The sequence below is a fragment of the Dama dama genome, chromosome 1, assembly GCF_033118175.1.
Source record: "Dama dama isolate Ldn47 chromosome 1, ASM3311817v1, whole genome shotgun sequence".
In the NCBI taxonomy this organism is placed as follows: Eukaryota; Metazoa; Chordata; class Mammalia; order Artiodactyla; family Cervidae; genus Dama; species Dama dama.
In genome coordinates, this window is record NC_083681.1 from 71642426 (window position 1) to 71662203 (window position 19778).

The 19778-nt window shown below is 38.0% G+C and overlaps 2 protein-coding genes and 1 long non-coding RNA gene across 7 annotated transcripts in view; 2 read left to right on the top strand and 1 right to left on the bottom strand.

Moving 5' to 3' along the window:
- API5 (apoptosis inhibitor 5) overlaps positions 1-11274 on the top strand; it is a 27232-nt gene extending 15958 nt beyond the window's left edge. Inside the window, exons 9-14 of one of the 2 annotated variants that reach the window (XM_061152207.1) lie at positions 572-753; positions 1714-1807; positions 2657-2713; positions 4630-4706; positions 5221-5357; positions 9149-11274. In XM_061152207.1, coding sequence (XP_061008190.1) covers positions 572-753; positions 1714-1807; positions 2657-2713; positions 4630-4706; positions 5221-5357; positions 9149-9231 — 630 coding nt within the window. In that variant the 3' untranslated portion in view covers positions 9232-11274. The remainder of the gene's footprint in view (positions 1-571; positions 754-1713; positions 1808-2656; positions 2714-4629; positions 4707-5220; positions 5358-9148) is intronic. The other variant, XM_061152211.1, reaches the window with a different exon arrangement.
- Positions 3064-19736, bottom strand: LOC133062856 (uncharacterized). Of its 4 annotated transcripts, none has more exons than XR_009694253.1 (4): positions 19614-19736; positions 17570-17740; positions 8356-8448; positions 5308-5965 (listed from the first exon to the last, which is right to left on the bottom strand). It is a non-coding gene; the product is annotated as an uncharacterized LOC133062856 (long non-coding RNA). The 4 variants fall into 4 exon arrangements; XR_009694252.1 differs by having other exon boundaries at positions 5351-5965; positions 17570-18612; positions 19614-19707; XR_009694251.1 differs by lacking the exons at positions 5308-5965; positions 19614-19736 and adding an exon at positions 3064-4348 and having other exon boundaries at positions 17570-19558.
- The window catches only part of TTC17 (tetratricopeptide repeat domain 17), a 120569-nt gene continuing 120515 nt past the window's right edge, over positions 19725-19778 (top strand). Inside the window, exon 1 of the mRNA XM_061152186.1 lies at positions 19725-19772. Coding sequence (XP_061008169.1) covers positions 19740-19772 — 33 coding nt within the window. The 5' untranslated portion in view covers positions 19725-19739. The remainder of the gene's footprint in view (positions 19773-19778) is intronic.

Consider the following 19778-nt stretch of genomic DNA (forward strand, 5'->3'; position numbering starts at 1 on the left):
CACATAGACGCACATCCTATCTGTTTACCTGTTTGGGCATGAGGTTGCTTCCATATCTTGGCCATTGTAAATAGTGCTATGAACATTGGGGTGCATGTATCTTTCTGAATTAGTTTTCTCTGGATATTTGCCCAGGAGTAGAATTGCTGGATCATATGGTAACTCTTTTTTCAGTTTTTTAAGAAACTGTTTTTAGGAATACTGTTTTCTTTTTTAAGAATACTGTTTTAGGAGCATCAGCTTTTGTTGCCAAACCTACATTGAATCCTGACTCTTTAGCTTGTTTTTTACCTAAGTTCTCAGAACTTCATTTCCTTCATCTGCCTAGTGCTGGGTTGGCTACTTTTGTTGTCAGTAGTAGCAGCAGCAGCTATACTGTAGGTTAATATGGAATGTTGACAGGTTGGATCATTGATCCAAAATGTAAAAGGGATATCTTACGTAAATTTCTGATCTTGGTAGTTTTTAATGTTTCATATCTTAAAAGTGTGTCTTATAATTACTTGAGTATATGTTTTATAATTAGTGTCTAGAGCAGATCTCATATATCTCTTGTATTTTCATCTCTTAGGAATACATGCCTCTCCCTCCAGAAGAAGCAGAAAACGGGGAGAATGCTGGTAATGAAGAACCCAAGCTACAGTTCAGTTATGTGGAATGTTTGTTGTATAGCTTTCACCAGTTGGGCCGAAAACTTCCAGATTTCTTAACAGCCAAGCTGAATGCAGAAAAGCTCAAAGATTTCAAAATCAGGTGATATATAATTGAAGTGCCCCAGTCCTTGATAAAGGTGAAAGCCATCTTGAAGCTGCCTTGATTTTGTTTTCATTTTGCAAGAGCTTTCCCCCCACCCTTTCTTACTATAATGCAAAAGAACGCAAGATCCACAAAACAGGAATGTATACAAAGATACAGCTGTGGTGGCATGACAAATGCTTGGCAGAAGATGGCTTTTTACAAAAATGGACTCTGGCTCTCCTCACTTGCTTTAGGATATTGGGTGGATTCTCTGACCTGACACCTCAAATTGTCCTCAGCTGTTCAATTTATAGATACTAGCACCTACCTTATGGAGTTGAGAGAATTAAATGACAGTAATGAAATGCCTTAAGCACAATGCCCGGCATAAAACAATGATGCCACATTGTTAAGCAGAATTCCTAGAAGGCGGCAAGCTGGAGTTACGGTAGCACTTTTCCACACATACTACCTGGAAACAAATTTGAAAAAAAGATTACTCAACATCCTTTGCAAAATTTACAATTTTGTTTTATTTTTAAACTGGACCCTAAGGTGCAAATGTGTCAGACACGGTCCCTTGTTAGCAGATAAATACAGAGAGATTAAGTGACTTGTGTCTGTCACTTGAGCTTCATTTGACTAGTGGAAGAGAAGAGTCCAGGCCACCTGATTCTAACCCATGGTTCCAGGTTGTTTCTAACTTAGGTTAGCCTTGCAGTTTAATGTAACAGGCTTCCTTAACCCAGTTCTAGAAGTGTTTCCATTGCCAGGTTGAGTGTGGATGTCTTCCAATTTTTGACAAGGAAAAACTGCTTTTATTTTACTTGTATATCTCTTATGATCATACATTGATAATTAAAAGAAAGTCCCCCTCAAAATTTACTCTTTATTGGTAAAGGCTGTAGTTTTCTATGAATTTAAAAACAGAGTTGAAGTGATGATTTGTTAATTAATAAATACTTCTTCATTTAGGCTGCAGTACTTTGCACGGGGCCTGCAGGTTTATATCAGACAACTTCGCTTGGCTCTCCAAGGTAAAACAGGAGAGGCATTAAAGACAGATGAGGTAAGAATACTGGGTTATATCTCGTTAGGAAATTTTTATAATAGCCACCATTCATTACAAATTCAGACTGAATTCATATATTGAAATGTACCATTCGACTTTATTTGAACTGATGATTTAAGTCTAAAAGTTGAAGATACAGTGTTAGAAGACTGCATATTTAGCTATATGCTAAGTTATATAGGAAACTTCTACCATTGTTGAAATGTCTTAAATGTTTCCAATGTTTGTGAACAGTGTTTGTTACCAAACTTTGATACATAATGATCTTTCACTGGGGTCTCATTTGCAGCACATTTTGTTTAAATATTTGATTAGCAATTGTGACTTTTTAAAATTTTACCTTTTTGAAACCCAAACATATAATTTACATTAAAACTAAAAGTATTAAACTACTAGTTCTGTACCAAACTATACCTTGTGTTTATGTTAGGATCTTTGGTTTTCCCTGATCTCATCTATTTTGATCAGTCTTCATCCTACTTCATCCTAGTCCTAATGAAATATTTTAAGTTTCATTGTGTCTTTCTGTAACATAAACTGATTTCTTTTAAAACAACTGATACGTGCCAATGACCTGTCCCTTACTTGTTTTTCAAGTGAATTGTAGTTAACAGTTTAATGTTCTAGCCTGTTGAGGGAAGATTAAGATTATTTGCTGTCTTTGCCATCTCTACATTTGTTAATAATCGAGAAATAGGAATAAGCATTATCTGTGGATATAAGCCAATGAATTTCCTAACTGTAGAAATGATTCTGAAAAAGAAGTGGAATTCAAGTTTTATATGGGAAAGTAATATATCATAAGAGTTACTGGCATTTTAATTTAATGTTGTTTTCCTTTTACAGAACAAGATTAAAGTCGTTGCATTGAAAATAACAAATAATATTAATGTTTTAATCAAGGCAAGTCTTCCTTTCTTACTCAGCCATCCCAACTAGCTACAAAGTTAGTGCAAAGGATATATGTCTGTAGTAGTCTAGTGCAGGAGAAATGCCATTACCTTCCATACACTTGGCCTTTTAAAGCTTTATGCCTTTTATAATACCAAGTAACATTTTTGTAGCTGTTACAGTTCATTGTTTTATTTATTTAAACGTTACTGCAGAAGATACACCAAACAACGAGAGGCATGCACAGTTCTGACCAACAGCATTGGAGCAGATACATTAGACTCAGAAATTTCACTGTCTTAAGTTCTTGTAGTTTTAACGCTATTGGTTCGTTTTGAATGACCAATAAAACCCTGCTTCACTACAGTCTTATGTGATGCATGACATGTTGCCCTGTGCTCTTTTCTGTTAATTTGTCTGTGTAATAAATTGAGTTTTCTATACTGTAGGCTAAGGTGTACCTTACCATTAAGCCATAAACACGCTTCAGTTCTGTTTACCCTCCTCAAGTATCTGTTAGCCTAAACAAAAACTAATAACCTGAAAGAACAAAAGAGGAATCACAACAACCCATCATTTGAATATCGTAAGTTAACGGTATTGTCACAAGTTAATAGTATTGTAGCCAGGGGGAGAAAGAAATATTTGTCACAAAGCCTGACAGTAACAAAATCAGGGCGAGTGGCATGTCTTAAATGTAGTCTGGTAAAAATCCCATTTAATACTTAACTTTTTATCAGAAGAGAAAGGGAAGCTTTTCAGAGAAAACAGTGAGACATTGAAGGATGAATTATCAGTGCCAAAAGGAAAAGGGAAAGGGCATTAAAAGGGAAGAAAACTGACTCACACCTCGAAGAAAATTTTTATAATAGGCACCATTTATTTCAAATCTTAAATATAAATCATAGTTTGAAATGGTGAATTAGTACATTAAAATGTGAGATTTTACTTTATTTGAACTGATACCATAAATCAAAGTTGAAGATACACTATGTTTAGAATACTTTAAGCAAATACTCGGAGAAGGCAATGGCACCCCACTCCAGTAGTCTTGCCTGGAAAATCCCATGGACGGAGGAGCCTGGTAGGCTGCAGTCCATGGGGTCTCGAAGAGTCAGACGTGACTGAGCGACTTCACTTTCACTTTTCACTTTTATGCATTGGGGAAGTGGCAACCCACTCCAGTGTTCTAGCCTGGAGAATCCCAGAAGATGGGGTCGCACAGAGTCGGACACAACTGAAGTGACTTAGCAGTAGCAGTAGCAAGCAAATACTAACCGTGAAAGAAACTCAGTTTACTTTTATCAGATTTTACCTAAATAGAAAAATTAGGGTAAAATGATAGATATAAATTCATCATAGTTGTGAGGGTATAATGAGGGTTACATTATTTCACTTCTGAATTATTTCAGTATTTAAATTTAATGTGGATTTTTTCATTATTGGTAATATATAGATATTTGAGGGAAGAAAAACATGATTACCCAGACTGTTAGTTTTGTTCTAGTATTGAACCACTTAAAAATCTGCAATAGCAAATACAGATTGCACCATTATATTTTCCTTAAAGCACATTAATGACTGCATCTGTGCAAAAGAAATCACTTGGAGATTTGACTGAAGTTGATTGATATTTTGTCCTGTAACCTGAAATGACATTTGAAAAAAATTAGCTGCAGTTTCTTAAATGATGTGCATAAAATAACATTAATTAGGTAATATATGTCATTTGTAAACATAACTGTCCTTGTTTACTTTTCTCTTGCAGTTTTTTCCCTAGGTTATTATTTTAGTCACTAGCACAAAAGCAAATGGGATAAGTTACTTTCCTTTTCTAAGATTAAAGATGTGGTCTTCCTGTTTCCTATCTTTACTACCACTTCCCATACCACCAAATACATTAGAAATCTCTAATTTTGTTTCTTCAGGATCTCTTCCATATTCCTCCTTCTTATAAGAGCACAGTAACATTATCCTGGAAGCCTGTACAGAAGGTTGAACTTGGGTAAGGAATATATTTAAAAGGGATTAACGTGTTCTAATATTTGATTTATAAATATGAAAAGTCTGAATTCAGATTATTTCCTGTACAAAATGGTACATTATTAAATGATTCTTGATAAGATGTTAAAATATAGCTATTAGAAGTGTGACTTAAATAGAAAATCTAATCTAGTATTTATAAAATAAATTGGTGGAATACAACTCTGGAATTTTCAAACCATTGTTTGTATTGCAGTGGCATAAGAAGACTTTTCTGATATGTTCTATGAAATGAGTCACTTGAATATAATCTGTGAAGCTACATATTTCAGATTGTTTTAAAGCCCTGTAAATGCCCTTCTGACAGTGTCTGTGTAACTGAAGCAGAGTTCATTTGATGACGTCAGATGTTATTTCCTTTTTTCTGATGTGACTATCATCTTTAGGATGTCTTTTGTAACTAATATAATAAATATATTGCTAGCCTCTGATATAAAAGAATTTTTTTTGCATTGCTGTTCTTCCTACCATTATAGGCAAAAGAGAACCAGTGAAGATACAACTTCAGGTTCACCTCCCAAGAAATCTTCAGCAGGACCAAAAAGGGATGCCAGGCAGATTTATAATCCTCCTAGTGGGAAATACAGCAGCAATTTGAGCAACTTTAATTATGGTGAGCGTTTCCGTTTGGGTACAAGAAATATGAGAGATTAGGCAGAAACTGTGTTGTACTTGATTTTAATTAGTAACTGAAGAGTATTGGAAGAGTAACTCTTTGAGGTTGCTTTTTTTGAGTTAGCTTGGCGAACTTGAACTGCTGGAAAACAGTTTATCCTGCTGTTTTCTAACTCACCCTTGTGGGTTCACTGAGCTGAGCATGTAACACCAAGAACCTGAAAAATATGCCTGTTGTATTCAGAGACGCCAACAGAAAAAAAGGAAGGAAGGAAGATGACATGAACCATCCATTCCTGATTTTCCCTGTTTTTAGCTTCAAAGCAAGACCTTTTGTCCATTCTGCCTCAGGAACAGATATAACCTCTGGCAGGTGTGGTATTAATGATCCTTTCTTGGACCTCGTCATTGCTTGTCCTCCCATTTTCTGTTATGACTTCAGAAGGAGAAGTCCTGGAAGGTAGAGTCGATGTTAAAGCATCTTCTAGCGAAGATGTGTCCTCTGGCAGTCTCCTCCACTGCCCAGAGTGCAGTCCTCCTGTCAACTTCCCACTAGTCCAGTCTCTCCCAGGGCTGTTGAATCAGAAGTGAAGTTTGTCTCATTGGCTTATAAAGAAGAATGGACATAAATATCACTGACTCAGATCCTTAATCTTGCTTAAGAAGACAAAGTTTAATATCCAGAACCAAACATACTTGTGATTGGTCTTGATTACCAATCAGAATTAATTCTGCAAAAAAAATTCTGGAGAATTAATCCCCCAAAAAAGTACATTCTGAAGCATATACTCCCTATAATTGTTTCCAGGATGAGATGATTTGACATTAAGTAAATGCCTTCTATGATAGCAAAATTCCTCCAATATCTGAGCAAAAAGATTATGAAAAGGCAATTTCAGATTGTGAAATGAAACCTTAAACTCCAGTCAGACTCTTTGAGGCAACTTTAGTTTAGAAAAGATCACTGAACTCTTTTACTTTATAATAATAGGTAAACATGCCTCTCTTGGCTTCTTGTCTTATCTGAAAAATAGGGATAGCAGACAGCTTAAAAACGTCAAAAAATATTTATGATAGCATTTTGTAAATGGAAAAGATTCATTACTCCATTGCACTAAATATTGTCTGTCCTCTGTCACTTGTATGATTTAATGTGGTATTTATCAAAACCTTTCTTAACATCAGCTGTTCTCTCAGATACCATCGATTTAGATGAATATGATCAACTATGGCAATACATAGAGAATTGTATTTGTTTTCACTTAGGCAAGTCAATTACTCTGAATTTCCATGAGTATTCTGCCCTGTGACATTCATTGCCTGCCTTAGAATCAGATGATGTAATGCATGTGGAAAAGAGATGTGAAAAATGCAAAGCCTTAGGTTGTATGTGATTTTTTTAATTATCAAAGGGTGGGGGGGTGGGGTGGGAAGCAGTTTTACCGAAGACAAAAATCAGGGAATTTCCTGGTCATCCTGTGGTTAGAACTTCGACCTCACACTGAGGGTCCCTGGTCAGGGAACTAAGATCCCATAAGCCACACGGCAAGGCCAAGGAAAAAATACAGGAGTCACTTACAACTTTAGTTGTTCCTTAGTCAACAAAGTAACAAGAACGACAAACATGCCCGTTAACTGTCTTTTGTGTCTGGTATTCCTGTACTTTAATATTCCTATAGGAGCAACCTTGTAATTGGAGTGCTTGTCATAAATTGAACTACAAAGCAAACTAAACTCTGTTCTTATTGGAAAGTAGGAACAAAATTTCTGCTAGTATTTTTATTTGGGGGAGTTGAGATGTGTCAGGTTGTAAGTATTCTCATAGAAACAATTTGAAGAGTTTTCTTGGATTTCTTTCACCCATTCAGCTGAAAACAGTTCTCAGTATTACAGATGAAAATTAGTTGACCTATCTATCTCAAATTTTTCTACCTTTTTAATGTCCTTTCCTTAGGGCACTGACAGTGGGTTAGGAGGAAAGAGAAACAGTGTTGGATTTTTTTTCCTGGGATGTCAGTATTGCCTCAGGACAGAGGGAGAAGAATATTTTTTTAAGTCTTTAATACTTAGACTTTATTACCCATATTTAATAATTGAAATTCTACTTTTCTATGTCAGCCAAACTCAATTTTATTATATCACTATCTTACTACAGTGAACAAGTCTACTGCAAAGAAAATAGATTGTGCCAGTGTCATGGGCCTGAACTAGTTCTATGCAGAGAAGGAGCCAGAATTTGTAATTCATCTTTGAGTCCATATAGGCATAGTTAGACTTTTTCCTTATCAAAGTTTTTCACTTTACTAACCAATGTCTCTTATTATTTGCTTTATCTAAAGGTGTGTGTTCCCATAACTTAGTTCAGCTTCCTGGTGCATTTTCAATCAAAGTATTTGCACATACCCATGTTCAGTTTTCCTTCCTGTAGAACAGAGTTGCCCGGTAACCCACAAGTACTAATTCTATATTTTGTGACTTGTGTCCTTCAACTTTTACCTTTTTTGAATATTAAAATAATTTTTAAAGTATAATTTTAACTAGTAGCAGTATTAGATTAAGCTTGAAACCATTAAAAAGATCATTCAAGTGATTTTTTGAATGTGATAGCTCATGATGGTTTCATTCAAATAGTTGGCATACCAATCATTTTAGAAAAATGTATCATGACATGAGAGGTGACTTTGAATCAGATTCCATTCTGTTGACAGGTAAATGTTGGTTAAACTAGGGAAAGGTCTAGTTAGTTTTCTAACTCAGTTTCTGGAGGGATAAAAATAAAGCATCACCCCAAAACAGTAATATAATTCTAGCAATAATGGCAAAAAATGGATTGCAGTACTAACTGGATAGGAATTTTTCAAGCCTCCAACATTATGGAACAAAAATGGCAACACCAGGTTCTTTTTATTGCTCCTAACAAGATTCCTGCAATGAGGAAGTTTGAAGGTTCCAATGAGGAGATTGGATCTCTGGAATTAGAAGTTTGAGACTCTTACTCATTTGTGTATGATGAAAGGTCCAGCCTTGCTGATAACATCAGTCAGTTTTTCTTCACTGGAAAGACTCCTTTGAGGAATATTTCTCTGGACCTGTAAAACAGACTGACAAGTAAATCAAGGACTCATTCTACCATATGATCCAAGTGACTGATTTTTCAGCAAGAGATATGCTTAATTTACATCAGTAACCCAAACACTGTAATATATACAGACAGCCTTTTTGGCAGCACTCTGAGCAGCTCATACGTAGCTGACAAAGCAGTGAGAAAAGCTGTCAGAATTTGTAACATTATTTTTCAATGTGGTGACCCAAACAGATTACCTTTTCATTGCATTTGAAAGGTACATTTTTCATTCTAGCCTAACTTTTCAGAATTGATCACTGGTAGTTTAAGATATTTTACATATATGACACTAACTTTTGAAGGCCTATAGCTTTAATCCATATTAAATATAGAAACGTTTGTAGTTTCATTAGTCATCTTTGTGATCGGCACCAAAATAACTAAATGTAGTTATCATTAACATTGTCACCTTGAAATATCTTTAATGGGATACATTTAATTGAGTACATACTATGAATATATTTGGTACCTTGAGATAATGTGCTTTGGCATATATGATGCCCTGGTTTTATGTAGAGATTTGAACTTGCAGATGTACTCGCAGAATACCATGCTGTTTTTATAGAGCTTACTGCTACATTCAGAGCTTCCAGCTACATTTCTTCTGTGTGTGCTGTCCCATGACGTCCTGAACAAGACCTAAACCCTTGTTCGCTTTTTCGTAGAGCAGAGAGGAGCCTTCAGGGGAAGTAGAGGTGGCCGAGGTTGGGGCGCACGAGGAAATCGTAGTCGGGGAAGACTCTACTGAATGAGAAGTCACATTCTTCAGCGTTGTCATGAGCTTAATATACTTAATTCTACTACTCATTGGATTACGGGGGGTGTCCCTTTAAAAAGACTGCTGCCTTCAGCTAAAAACTTACTGTTCTTTATACCTTTGTATGTATGATCTACTTTTGTAACAAACCATGGTTGTGTCCAAGGTAAAAACCACAGCGATATTTTTGGATGCTTTGTCTGCAATCTTGACTTGTTTTTGCAATATCGTCATTATTCAGACTTCACATTGTGAATCTTTTAAACATCTTGATAATTTGTTATTGAGAGCTATTCAGATCTAAAGTGTAATAAAATTCAGTCCATTTCTGATAACTGGTAAAGATCATCAGTGCTGAAAGGTTCCTGATTTTCCTGTCCCCCTGTCTCCCCCGCGCCAACATATGGAGAAGAGTAATGGTCAGACTTAACATTTATTTAATAAAGCTGCTACGCAATGGTACAGTATTCCTGCGTGTCAGAAAAACAAAAATACTTAATCAGCTTTCTTAAAGTGTAGAAATGACATGACATTTTTAGGAAGAAGTAAGTTGCTTTGCACTGCTTACTTAACTCTTCTCCATATGTTGTGATATAAACTTTTGAATATGGGATCTTACTATTTGCATAGAAATGTGTATGTATAATATACATACATACATGAGCATATATCTGTGTGTGTGTGTGTGTGTATATATATATATGCATGCTGTGAAACTTGACTATACAACATAAGTCATTTTTTTTTTTAATTCCAGGAACGGGTAGTCTTTGACACGGTGATTATCCTCTTGAGGCTGAATCCATTATTAACTTGTTATTTAGGTTTTCCTCCCAGTAGTGAGGTCTTTTGAGTCAGTTGCACTTACGTGATGATTGTTATTTAAAACTAAAAATAAACAAAGGCTGCATTTTCAAAGGTAAATTTGAGACCCCTGTTGGAGAAATACAGCCAAAAGACTGAATCTGATGTACATACAGGTTTCTGCAGGATGAAGTATAGTAACTTAGAATTCGGGGATTTGATAACCAGGGCAGCCCAGGAAAAGTGACTTGATAATATGATACACCAGTAAGTAAGGGATGCTCTCAGTTTGCTTTTGCCACTTTCAAGATTTTAACTTCTCAGGTTATTAATCAAAATTATTGTATAAGTTAGTCAATAGAATCTTTAGGTTAAAACAACAGATGGGGGGTTTGTGGAGTGTTTAATTGTCATGGGCATTTTTAGTAGCATAGGCCCTTTGCTCTGCATTTGAATGTTTCATATATTTTTGTTCCACAATTAATCTTCCCTCCCCAGGTTTGTTATTCAAATCTAATGCCTGAGTGACATTTTCTGGTAGTTTGACCTATTTTTTGAGGAATAGTTTGTGATTATAATGCAGGTGTCTTCATTACTGTTACCTCTATATTGGGGGAATAGACAAAAAAAAACCTTTGTTAGAATTACTGCACATGTTTCTGGAGAAAATGTTTTTTGAAGACTAGAATGATACAAGTGAGCAAAAGAAGTTGGTCAGCTTGACTATGGAGTGGTGGCAATAATCTCTAAACATTCCAAAAGACTATGAGCTGAACTTAAGCTCCCTTGGAATCTGAACAGATAATAGGAACATGGAATTGCCATTTGACAACTGTGACCAGGTAGCCTGGACCTCAGAGTCAGATCAGCCAGTGGCCTAAAGCCATTTCAACTACAGAAGCTGTTTTGGGACTACATTTATATAAATTTGAATATTAAGTATAATTTTTCCTCTTTTTCTTTTTAATATTTGTAAACTCAGAGCTAAAAAGTGACTTTACTTTCTAAAGTTTGATATTAAGTTGACTGTGTTCCTTCCCTTACCGCCTCATTGTTCCCCTTCCCTTTCCTAAAGCAATAGTGCACAACTTAGGTTATTTTTGCTTAAAAATTTTGAATGAAAAACTTCATGCCATGGATTTTTTTGTTTTGCAAGACACCTGTTTATCACTTTGTTCAAATGTAAATGTTCTCTTATGCTTTTGAAATAAATTTCCTTTTGTAATTTTGTTTTGTGTCTTGTGTTATCATTACGGCATCTTCAGTTTCTTGGATGTTCATTAACATTTCTTGCTTCTCATGTGCCAAACAGTCTGTCAGACCATGAAAATACAAAGATGGACAAAATACTGCTCTTCATTCAAAGAATTCTGTATTGCCAGTTATCTTTAATCTTCAGCCTTTTGGATTTATTTTTAGAAGCTAATAACCTTCTGAAAAAAGAATTGGGTTGTTTCTATCAAAGCAAAACATCAGGTACTTGACAGATCATAATGGAATAATTTCTTCCCTCAGTATGTAAAGCAACGTCTTGATTTGACTACCAGCCTTTACTAAAGATTTCCTTTATTAAAAAGATTTTCCAGCCTTTATTAAAAAGCACCAAGGAGGGATCAGTACAAGCTACCTAAATTCACTTAGTGATCACATCCATTCCTGTGGCTTTAATACCATCTACGTGCTGAGGGCTGCCAAATGTCTATGTCCATCCTTTCTTGCCTGGAGTTCCATGATAACTTCCTGATTGATTTCCAAGCTATTACACTTGACTCTATAGCTTGTTCTAAACACAGCAGCAAAGAAACATCCACTCCTCTACTTGAAGATGTTCCCTGACTCCTTCCTCATTTTAGAATAAAAATCAAAAATTTCTGACCTCAGCTGCTACTCTTACCCTCCACCACTCTGTCCAGTCAGCTTCATGCAGGCTAGGCAAAGACACACGCCTACCTTACAGTCTGCACTAGCTGTTCCTTCTAGTCACATATCTGCAACTCACCGCTTCAACTCCCCAAAGGTCGTCTTCTCAAGGAATCCTGTTTAATACCACAATGCCCCCTTTCTTCCCTGCCAAGACTCCAGAATCCATTTACCTACTCTATGTGCTTTGGAGCATTTGCCAACTTCTAACATAATTTAAAATATACTATAAAATATACTGTATTTTTAGTGTTTCCCCCTGGTAAAATATAATGTAGCTAGAATGCCACAAAGGTTAGGGTTTTTGTGTTCTGTTAACTGATAATCGAAAGCATTGAAAACAATGTTTGGTACATAGTAAGCGTTCAGTAAGTAGTACCTCGAAGGCGGTGTTTTCTGCTGAGGATATAGTGGTGAACAAGATAATCAAGCTCATGGAGTCTACATCCTGTTACACAGAGCCCGATAAGCTGATTTCAGAGAGAAGCGTCATGAGGACACTGAAGCATTGACGGTGAATGTCTCTTAAGAGCATAGAAATGGTTAGAAAAAGTTGGTGGAATTCATTTGAGCTGAATCCTAGATGATGATTTGGAGCCAGCCTAATGGAGATTTCAAGGAAAGGCATTTGAAATAGAGGCAATAAAACCTTAAGAATACCAGTGCTTAGTTAGCTTCATAATCCAAGAATTCCTAAACTCCATCTGGGGTGAACTACTTTCATTAACTCAAGGAGCTCTTTCTGATACTGGGCAGGCACCTCTGTCTGGAAAAGCTTTGTTCCCTGATTCTTCCTCCTACACTCACCAGGCTAACATTCCTTTTTCAGGTCAGACTAGATTTCACTCCCCACAGGAAGCCTTTCTGCCCAAGCTGCATACAGGACCACCTGTGTGCTCCCTCAGCTCACTATCCTTCCTCCCCATTTTCTGTTCTGATGTGTAGAAAACAGCAAGTGGGATTTAATTCTAGCAAATGTGATGGAAGCTAAAACTTAGACAAATGAAATCTATCAAAATCCTAAGAAACTAGATTTATTCCTAGAAGTTGTACATTTAATACAGCCACAAATAAAATCAAGTAAAATTCTGGTCATCATAAAACAAGATGACACAAAACCAAGATAGACTGCTACATACAGTTCCAATTTGGGTTTGTCAAAAAATAACGTTAAGTAGAATTGGAACCAAGAAAAGCAAATAAAAGATGAGGGAATGGTATTTCTAGAAGAAAAAACTAAAACTTAGTATGCTATAGTGATAAGATCAGAAGGCACAAACTCACTAAATGGTTTGAATAGAATTAACTTGAATTTAATCATGTGCTTAGTCGCTCAGTTGTATCCGACTCTATGACCCCATGAACTATACAGCCCACCAGGCTCCTCTCCATGGCGATTCTCCAGGCAAAAATACTGGAGTGGGTTGCTATGCCCTTCTCCAGGGGATCTTCCCAACCCAGGGATTGAATCCAGGTCTCCCTCATTGCAGGCGGATTCTTCACCAGCTGAGCCACCAGGGAAGCCCAAGAATACTGGAGTGGGTATCCCACCCCTTGTCCAGGGGACCTTCCCAACCCAGGAATTGAACCTGGGTCTCCTGCATTGCAGGTGGGTTCTTTACCAGCTGAGCTACCAGGGAAGCCCAGATTCAATCATGAAGTCAGGACACTGAAAGTTGGGTCTATGTGAGGGAGTAAAAACGGGGTGGGGAGTGGATATGACCTTTAGTTATTTAAGAGACTAAACAGTCACAATACAATTATTCCACAGAAACTGTCATTCCCAAACGTATTAACAGAAGCAAGGATTTGGATAAATTAATGGCTGGTAAGTCTGTATCAAGAAAATTCTTTATTTTAAATTATAGTTGATTTACAATGTTGTGCCTATCTCTGCTATATAGTAAGTGACTCATATATATATGTGTGTGTGTGTGTGTGTGTATACACACACACTCTTTTTTATATTCTTTTCCATTATGGTTTACCACAGGATACTGAGTATAGTTCTCTGTGCTATATATTAGGACCTTATTGTTTATCCATTCTGAATGTAATAGTTTGCATCTACCAACTCCAAACTCCCAGTCCATCCCTCTCCCTCCCTGCCACTCCTCTGGCAATTACAAGTCTGTTCTCTGTGTCTCTGAGTTTGTTTCTGTTTTGCATATAAGTTCTTTTATGCCATATTTTAGATTCCATATGTAAGTAATATTGTATGGTATTTATCTTTCTCCTACTGACAACTACACCTAGTATGATAATCTCTAGTTGCATCCATGTTACTACTGCAAATGCCATTGTTTTGTTCTTTTCATGGCTGAGTAGTATCCCACTGTGTGTGTGTGTGTGTGTATATATATATATATATATATATATATATATATACACCACATCTTCTTTATCCACTCATATGTTGATGGACATTTAGGTTGTTGCCATGTTTTGCCTATTGTGAACAGTGCTGCCATGGGTGGGGAGACATGTATCTTTTTGAATTATAGCTTTGTGCAGGTATATTCCCAGGAGTGGGATTGCTGGATCATATCATTAAAAAAATCCTATTTTTAGTTATCTGAGGAACCCCATACTGTTTTCCCTAGTGGCTGTACCAACTTATATCCCCACCAACAGTGTAGGAGGGTTCCCTTTTCTCCCATTTGTTATTTGTAGGCATTTTAATGACAGCCATTCTGTTGGTGTGAGGCGGTACCCCACTGTAGTTTTGATTTGCATTTCTCTGATAATTAGTGATGTAGAGCATCTTTTCACATGCCTACTGGCCAACCACGTGTCTTCTTTGGAGAAATGTCAGTTGAGGTCTTCTGCCCATTTTTTGATTGGGTTGTTTGTTTTTTTGTTGAGTTGTATGGGTTGTTTATATATTTTGGAGATTAAGCCCTTGTCTGTCCCATCATTGTCACATCATTTGCAAATATTTTCTTCTATTCCATACACTGTCTTTTTGGCATTTGAGGGTTTTTTGTGTGATTTTTTTTTTAAATTTTTTTATTAGTTGGAGGCTAATTACTTCACAACATTTCAGTGGGTTTTGTCATACATTGATATGAATCAGCCATAGATTTACACGTATTCCCCATCCCGATCCCCACTCCCACCTCCCTCTCCACCCGATTCCTCTGGGTCTTCCCAGTGCACCAGGCCCGAGCACTTGTCTCATGCATCCCACCTGGGCTGGCGATCTGTTTCACCATAGATAGTATACATGCTGTTCTTTTGAAACATCCCACCCTCACCTTCTCCCACAGAGTTCAAAAGTCTGTTCTGTATTTCTGTGTCTCTTTTTCTATTTTGCATATAGGGTTATCGTTACCATCTTTCTAAATTCCATATATATGTGTTTTTGTGCGATTTTTTATGTTTGCATCAGGAAAATTCTTTTGAGGCTGACCATCATGATAAGCTCAGAGCAGCCCCGGTGTCACTGGGAGTTAGAATCTGGGGCTGATTTGACACTTGGTCTCATCCAAAGTAGTCCTTGTGCTTCAGACTCCCTGACGAACTACTGACAAACTATTTCTAAATGAAATTACTGTATTTCATAATTTCTAATGAAATTACTACTTAGGTATCCTCTGTCTCCCTGCTGAAACTCCTCTTCACTTTGCATACAGCTGTTGGGAGATAAACCTATATAGCCCTTCCTCTGTGACTAGCTTCCCTTCCTAGTACAGAGATTCACCCTTTCAACCCCCACCAATTCAAAATCACCAAAGGAATTAACTACACGTAGTAAGCTGCCAATAGTTCCTTCTATTCCTAACCAAACATGCTGTTTCACTTATCAAGATAAGTCTATTTCCATTTCCCCTTAAATCTGGGCTAGCCTTGTTACCTTCTTTGATCAACAGAATGCAGAAGTGACCCTTTGCCAGTTCTGGGCCTGGCCCTCAAGGAGCTTCTACTTTCACTCTTTGGGAGCCTTGAGCCACCATGTAAGAAACCTCTGTAACTACTGGGACTGAGAGACAGAGGCCTGGACAACCCTAGCCATTTCAGTCATTCCAGGTGAGCACTAGACATGATTGGAGGCATTTGGGAACATTCCAGTCCCAGCCGAGGTCCCAGGTGAATTCAGCCTTGTGAGTGACCCCCAACTAACAGCAGGAGGAGCAGAACTACCAGCTGAGTCCAGCCAAAAAACTATAAAGTATAATAAATCATGGTCTAAAGCTTAAAATTTATGCCACAAAGATTTGCGCTGGTTCACCGTGAAGCAAAAGATAATCAGAATTTAAACCAGGGTGTTATAATAACTCTCTCAGGAATATTTATATCTTAAGTATTTTCTCTAAGAAATAAAAAAGTACAGATCCTTTGCAACATTCAGATAAAGCGGCCCCAGGGAGGAAATGAATAATACAGCAAGACCATTTTACCATTGTCCAAGTCTCAGCTTAAAAAGGTCTATAATTTATGATAATGATAAATTAAAGGGCATATTTGCTAAAATATTTTATGTTGAAAAGCCAAATTACATGCAGTTATGAGCTTTCCTAGCATTTGTTACACTAAGAATTGAATCACAATTTAGAGATTATTAGCAGTACTCTTGTCTGGAAAATCCCATGGACGGAGGAGCCTGGTAGGCTGCAGTCCATGGGGTCTCGAAGAGTCAGACATGACTGAGCGACTTCACTTTCACTTTTCACTTTTATGCATTGGAGAAGGAAATGGCAACCCACTCCAGTGTTCTAGCCTGGAGAATCCCAGGGATGTGGTCGCACAGAGTCGGACACGACTGAAGTGACTTAGCAACAGCAATTTTCATAACTACCATCTTATAGTTCCAAAGGTTTTATCTAACCATAAAGAACAAATATGTACTTAAAATGGAAAAAGAAATATCAGGTCTTAGAATAAAAAGAAAGGTTAACAAGTGATCTGGGCTTCCCAGGCGGCGCTAGTGGTAAAGAATCCACCTGCCAATGCAGGAGACATAAAAGAGGAGGGTTCAATCCCTGGGTTGGGAAGATCCCCTGAAGGAAGGCATGGCAACCCACTCTAGTATTCTTGCCTAGAGAGTCCCACGGACAGAGGTGCCTGGTGGGCTACAGTTCATGGGGTCCCAAGAGTTGGATATGACTGGAGCGACTGAGCACACACACAACAAGTGATCTATTTGGATGTCAAAAATTGGCAGCAACAGTTTTATTTGGGTTAGAATTTTTCATTGTTTTATGCACACAAAATGGGAAAGCTACCTTTTGGGGAGTATAAAAATGAAATAAACTAACCACTTAAGCATCAAGCTTTATGGAAGATAAAAATAAAAATACATTTCCTATACTGCCTTCAGATACTTCCAGTCTAGCTGGATGAAGGAAGAACTACTCAGGAGTTTAGCTGTTCAAAGTGTACAAAGTAATATCATAAAGAAACCCAATATTGTCACATTAGTGTCACAGAATTCAGAGGAAGCAAATAGCAGTTGACAGATTTTTTTTTTTACAATCCAGGATTTAAGCTGTACCTTAAATAATACATATATATATATATATATATATATATATATATATATATATATATATATATATTTTTTTTTTTTTTTTTTTAAGAGCAAGGAAAGATGCTTTTTGCTCACCTTGTGTTGGAGAAGACTCTTGAGAGTCCCTTGGACTGCAAGGAGATCCAACCAGACCATCCTAAAGGAGGTCAGTCCTGGGTGTTCATTGGAAGACTGATGTTGAAGCTGAAACTCCAACACTATGGCCACCTGATTCGAAGAGCTGACTCACTGGCAAAGACCCTGATGCTGGGAAAGATTGAGAGCAGGAGGAGAAGAGGATGACAGAGGATGAGATGGCTGGATGGCATCACTGACTCAATGGACATGGGTTTGGGTGGCCTCCAGGAGTTGGTGATGGACAGGGAGGCCTGGTGTCCTGCGGGTCATGGGGTTCATGGGGTCGCAAAGAGTTGGACACGACTGAACGGAAGATGAGCAAAAGCACTTCTAAGGGTTACTGTGACGCTCAAAACATAGTTCAGTAAGACTTGAGAAGGGGGACTTGGCAGTTGGAACCTGCGACAGGCAGAATTCTAAGATGACTCCCCAATGATCCTTCTTGTTGTTGTTCAGTCGCTAAATTTTGTCCGACTCTGTGACCCCATGGACTGTAGTCCGCCAGGCTCCTCTGTCCACATGGAATTCTCCAGGCAAGAATACTGTAATCAGGGTAGTCCGCTTGGCCCACAGGTTGGTTCACTAGAAGGAAGTGCTTCTCAAACTTTTATGTACATACCAGTCATGTGGGGTTCATGTTAAAGGGTAAAACCTGCTGGAGACATAGATAAGAGCCAAGAATGTGTTTTTTTAATAAGCTCCCAGGTGATGCCAGTGCTGCCAGCCTCCAGATCTACACCCATGATGTAAGGTAGCCACTAGACATGTGGGACTATGAAGCTCCCGAAATCTGACCAGTCTGAATTTAGATGAGCTGACAGGTGTCATTCAGAAAACTAAGATCATGGCATCTGGTCCCATCACTTCATGGCAAATAGATGGGCAAACAGTTGAAACAGTGGCTGATGTTATTTTTGGTGGGCTCCAAAATCACTGCAGATGGTGACTGCAGCCATGAAATTAAAAGATGCGTGTTCCTTGGAAGAAAAGCTGTGACCAACCTAGACAGCATATTAAAAAGCAGAGACATTACTTTGTGAACAAAGGTCTGTCTAGTCAAGGCTATGGTTTTTCCAGTAGTCATGTATGGATGTGAGAGTTGGACTGTAAAGAAAGTTGAGCACGGAAGAATTGATGCTTTTGAACTGTGGTGTTGGAGAAGACTCTTGAGAGTCTCTTGGACTGCAAGGAGATCCAACCAGTTCATCCTAAAGGAGATCAGTCCTGGGTGTTCACTGGAAGGACTGATGTTAAGGCTGAAATTCCAATACTTTGGCCACCTGATGGGAAAATCTGACTCCTTTGAAAAGACCCTGATGCTGGAAAAGATTGAGGGCAGGAGGAGCAGGGGAAGACAGAGGATGAGGCGGTTGGATGGCATCACCGACTCAATGGACATGAGTTTGAATAAACTCCGGGAGTTGGTGATGGACAGGGAGGCCTGGCGTGCTGCAGCCCATGGGGTCGAAAAGAGTCGGACAAGACTGAGCGACTGAACTGAACTGATAGGTGTAAAATACATACCGACTTCAAAGACATGGTACAAAAATAAATACTTCAGTAGTTTCTATAGATTTCACAATGAACTAATAATATACTGCATATAGTGGGTTAAATAAGATGTTGGTTATCTCAAATTTTTTTTTTTAATTATGTTGTGGCTCATGGCTCGCGTTATGTTTTTACGTTTCTACTGGACAGCACTGTCCTAGACTAACAAGCCTCCCAATTGTGAAGCTCCCCCATTGTGAAATTTTCAGAACAAAACAGAACCTATCCCTTCCCTTAGGTGTTTCGAAAGCATACCTTGTATTACCCAACCATTCGAAACAAAAATAATTTTTTTTAAAAGTATTAATACATATATGCTCTGAGTCCTCTCATTTCTGCTGAGGCTCCAACTGGAATACTACTTTTCTCTCTCTCTCTCTCTCTCTCTCTCTCTCTCTCCCTCTCTCGTGCCCACTCTACAAGAAAACGATAATAAAAAGCGCCCTCCGACCTGAAGCCAAACTGGGACAGCACCTGAGGCAGCGCTTCCGCGTCGCCCAAACAGAAGCGGAGGAAGCCGCTTGTCAGCCGGCGGCACCCTCTCGGCTCCTCCTCCTCTAGCGTCGACCTCCCCAAGATGGCGAACGGCGGGGGCCCACTTCCGCTTCCGGTGCGA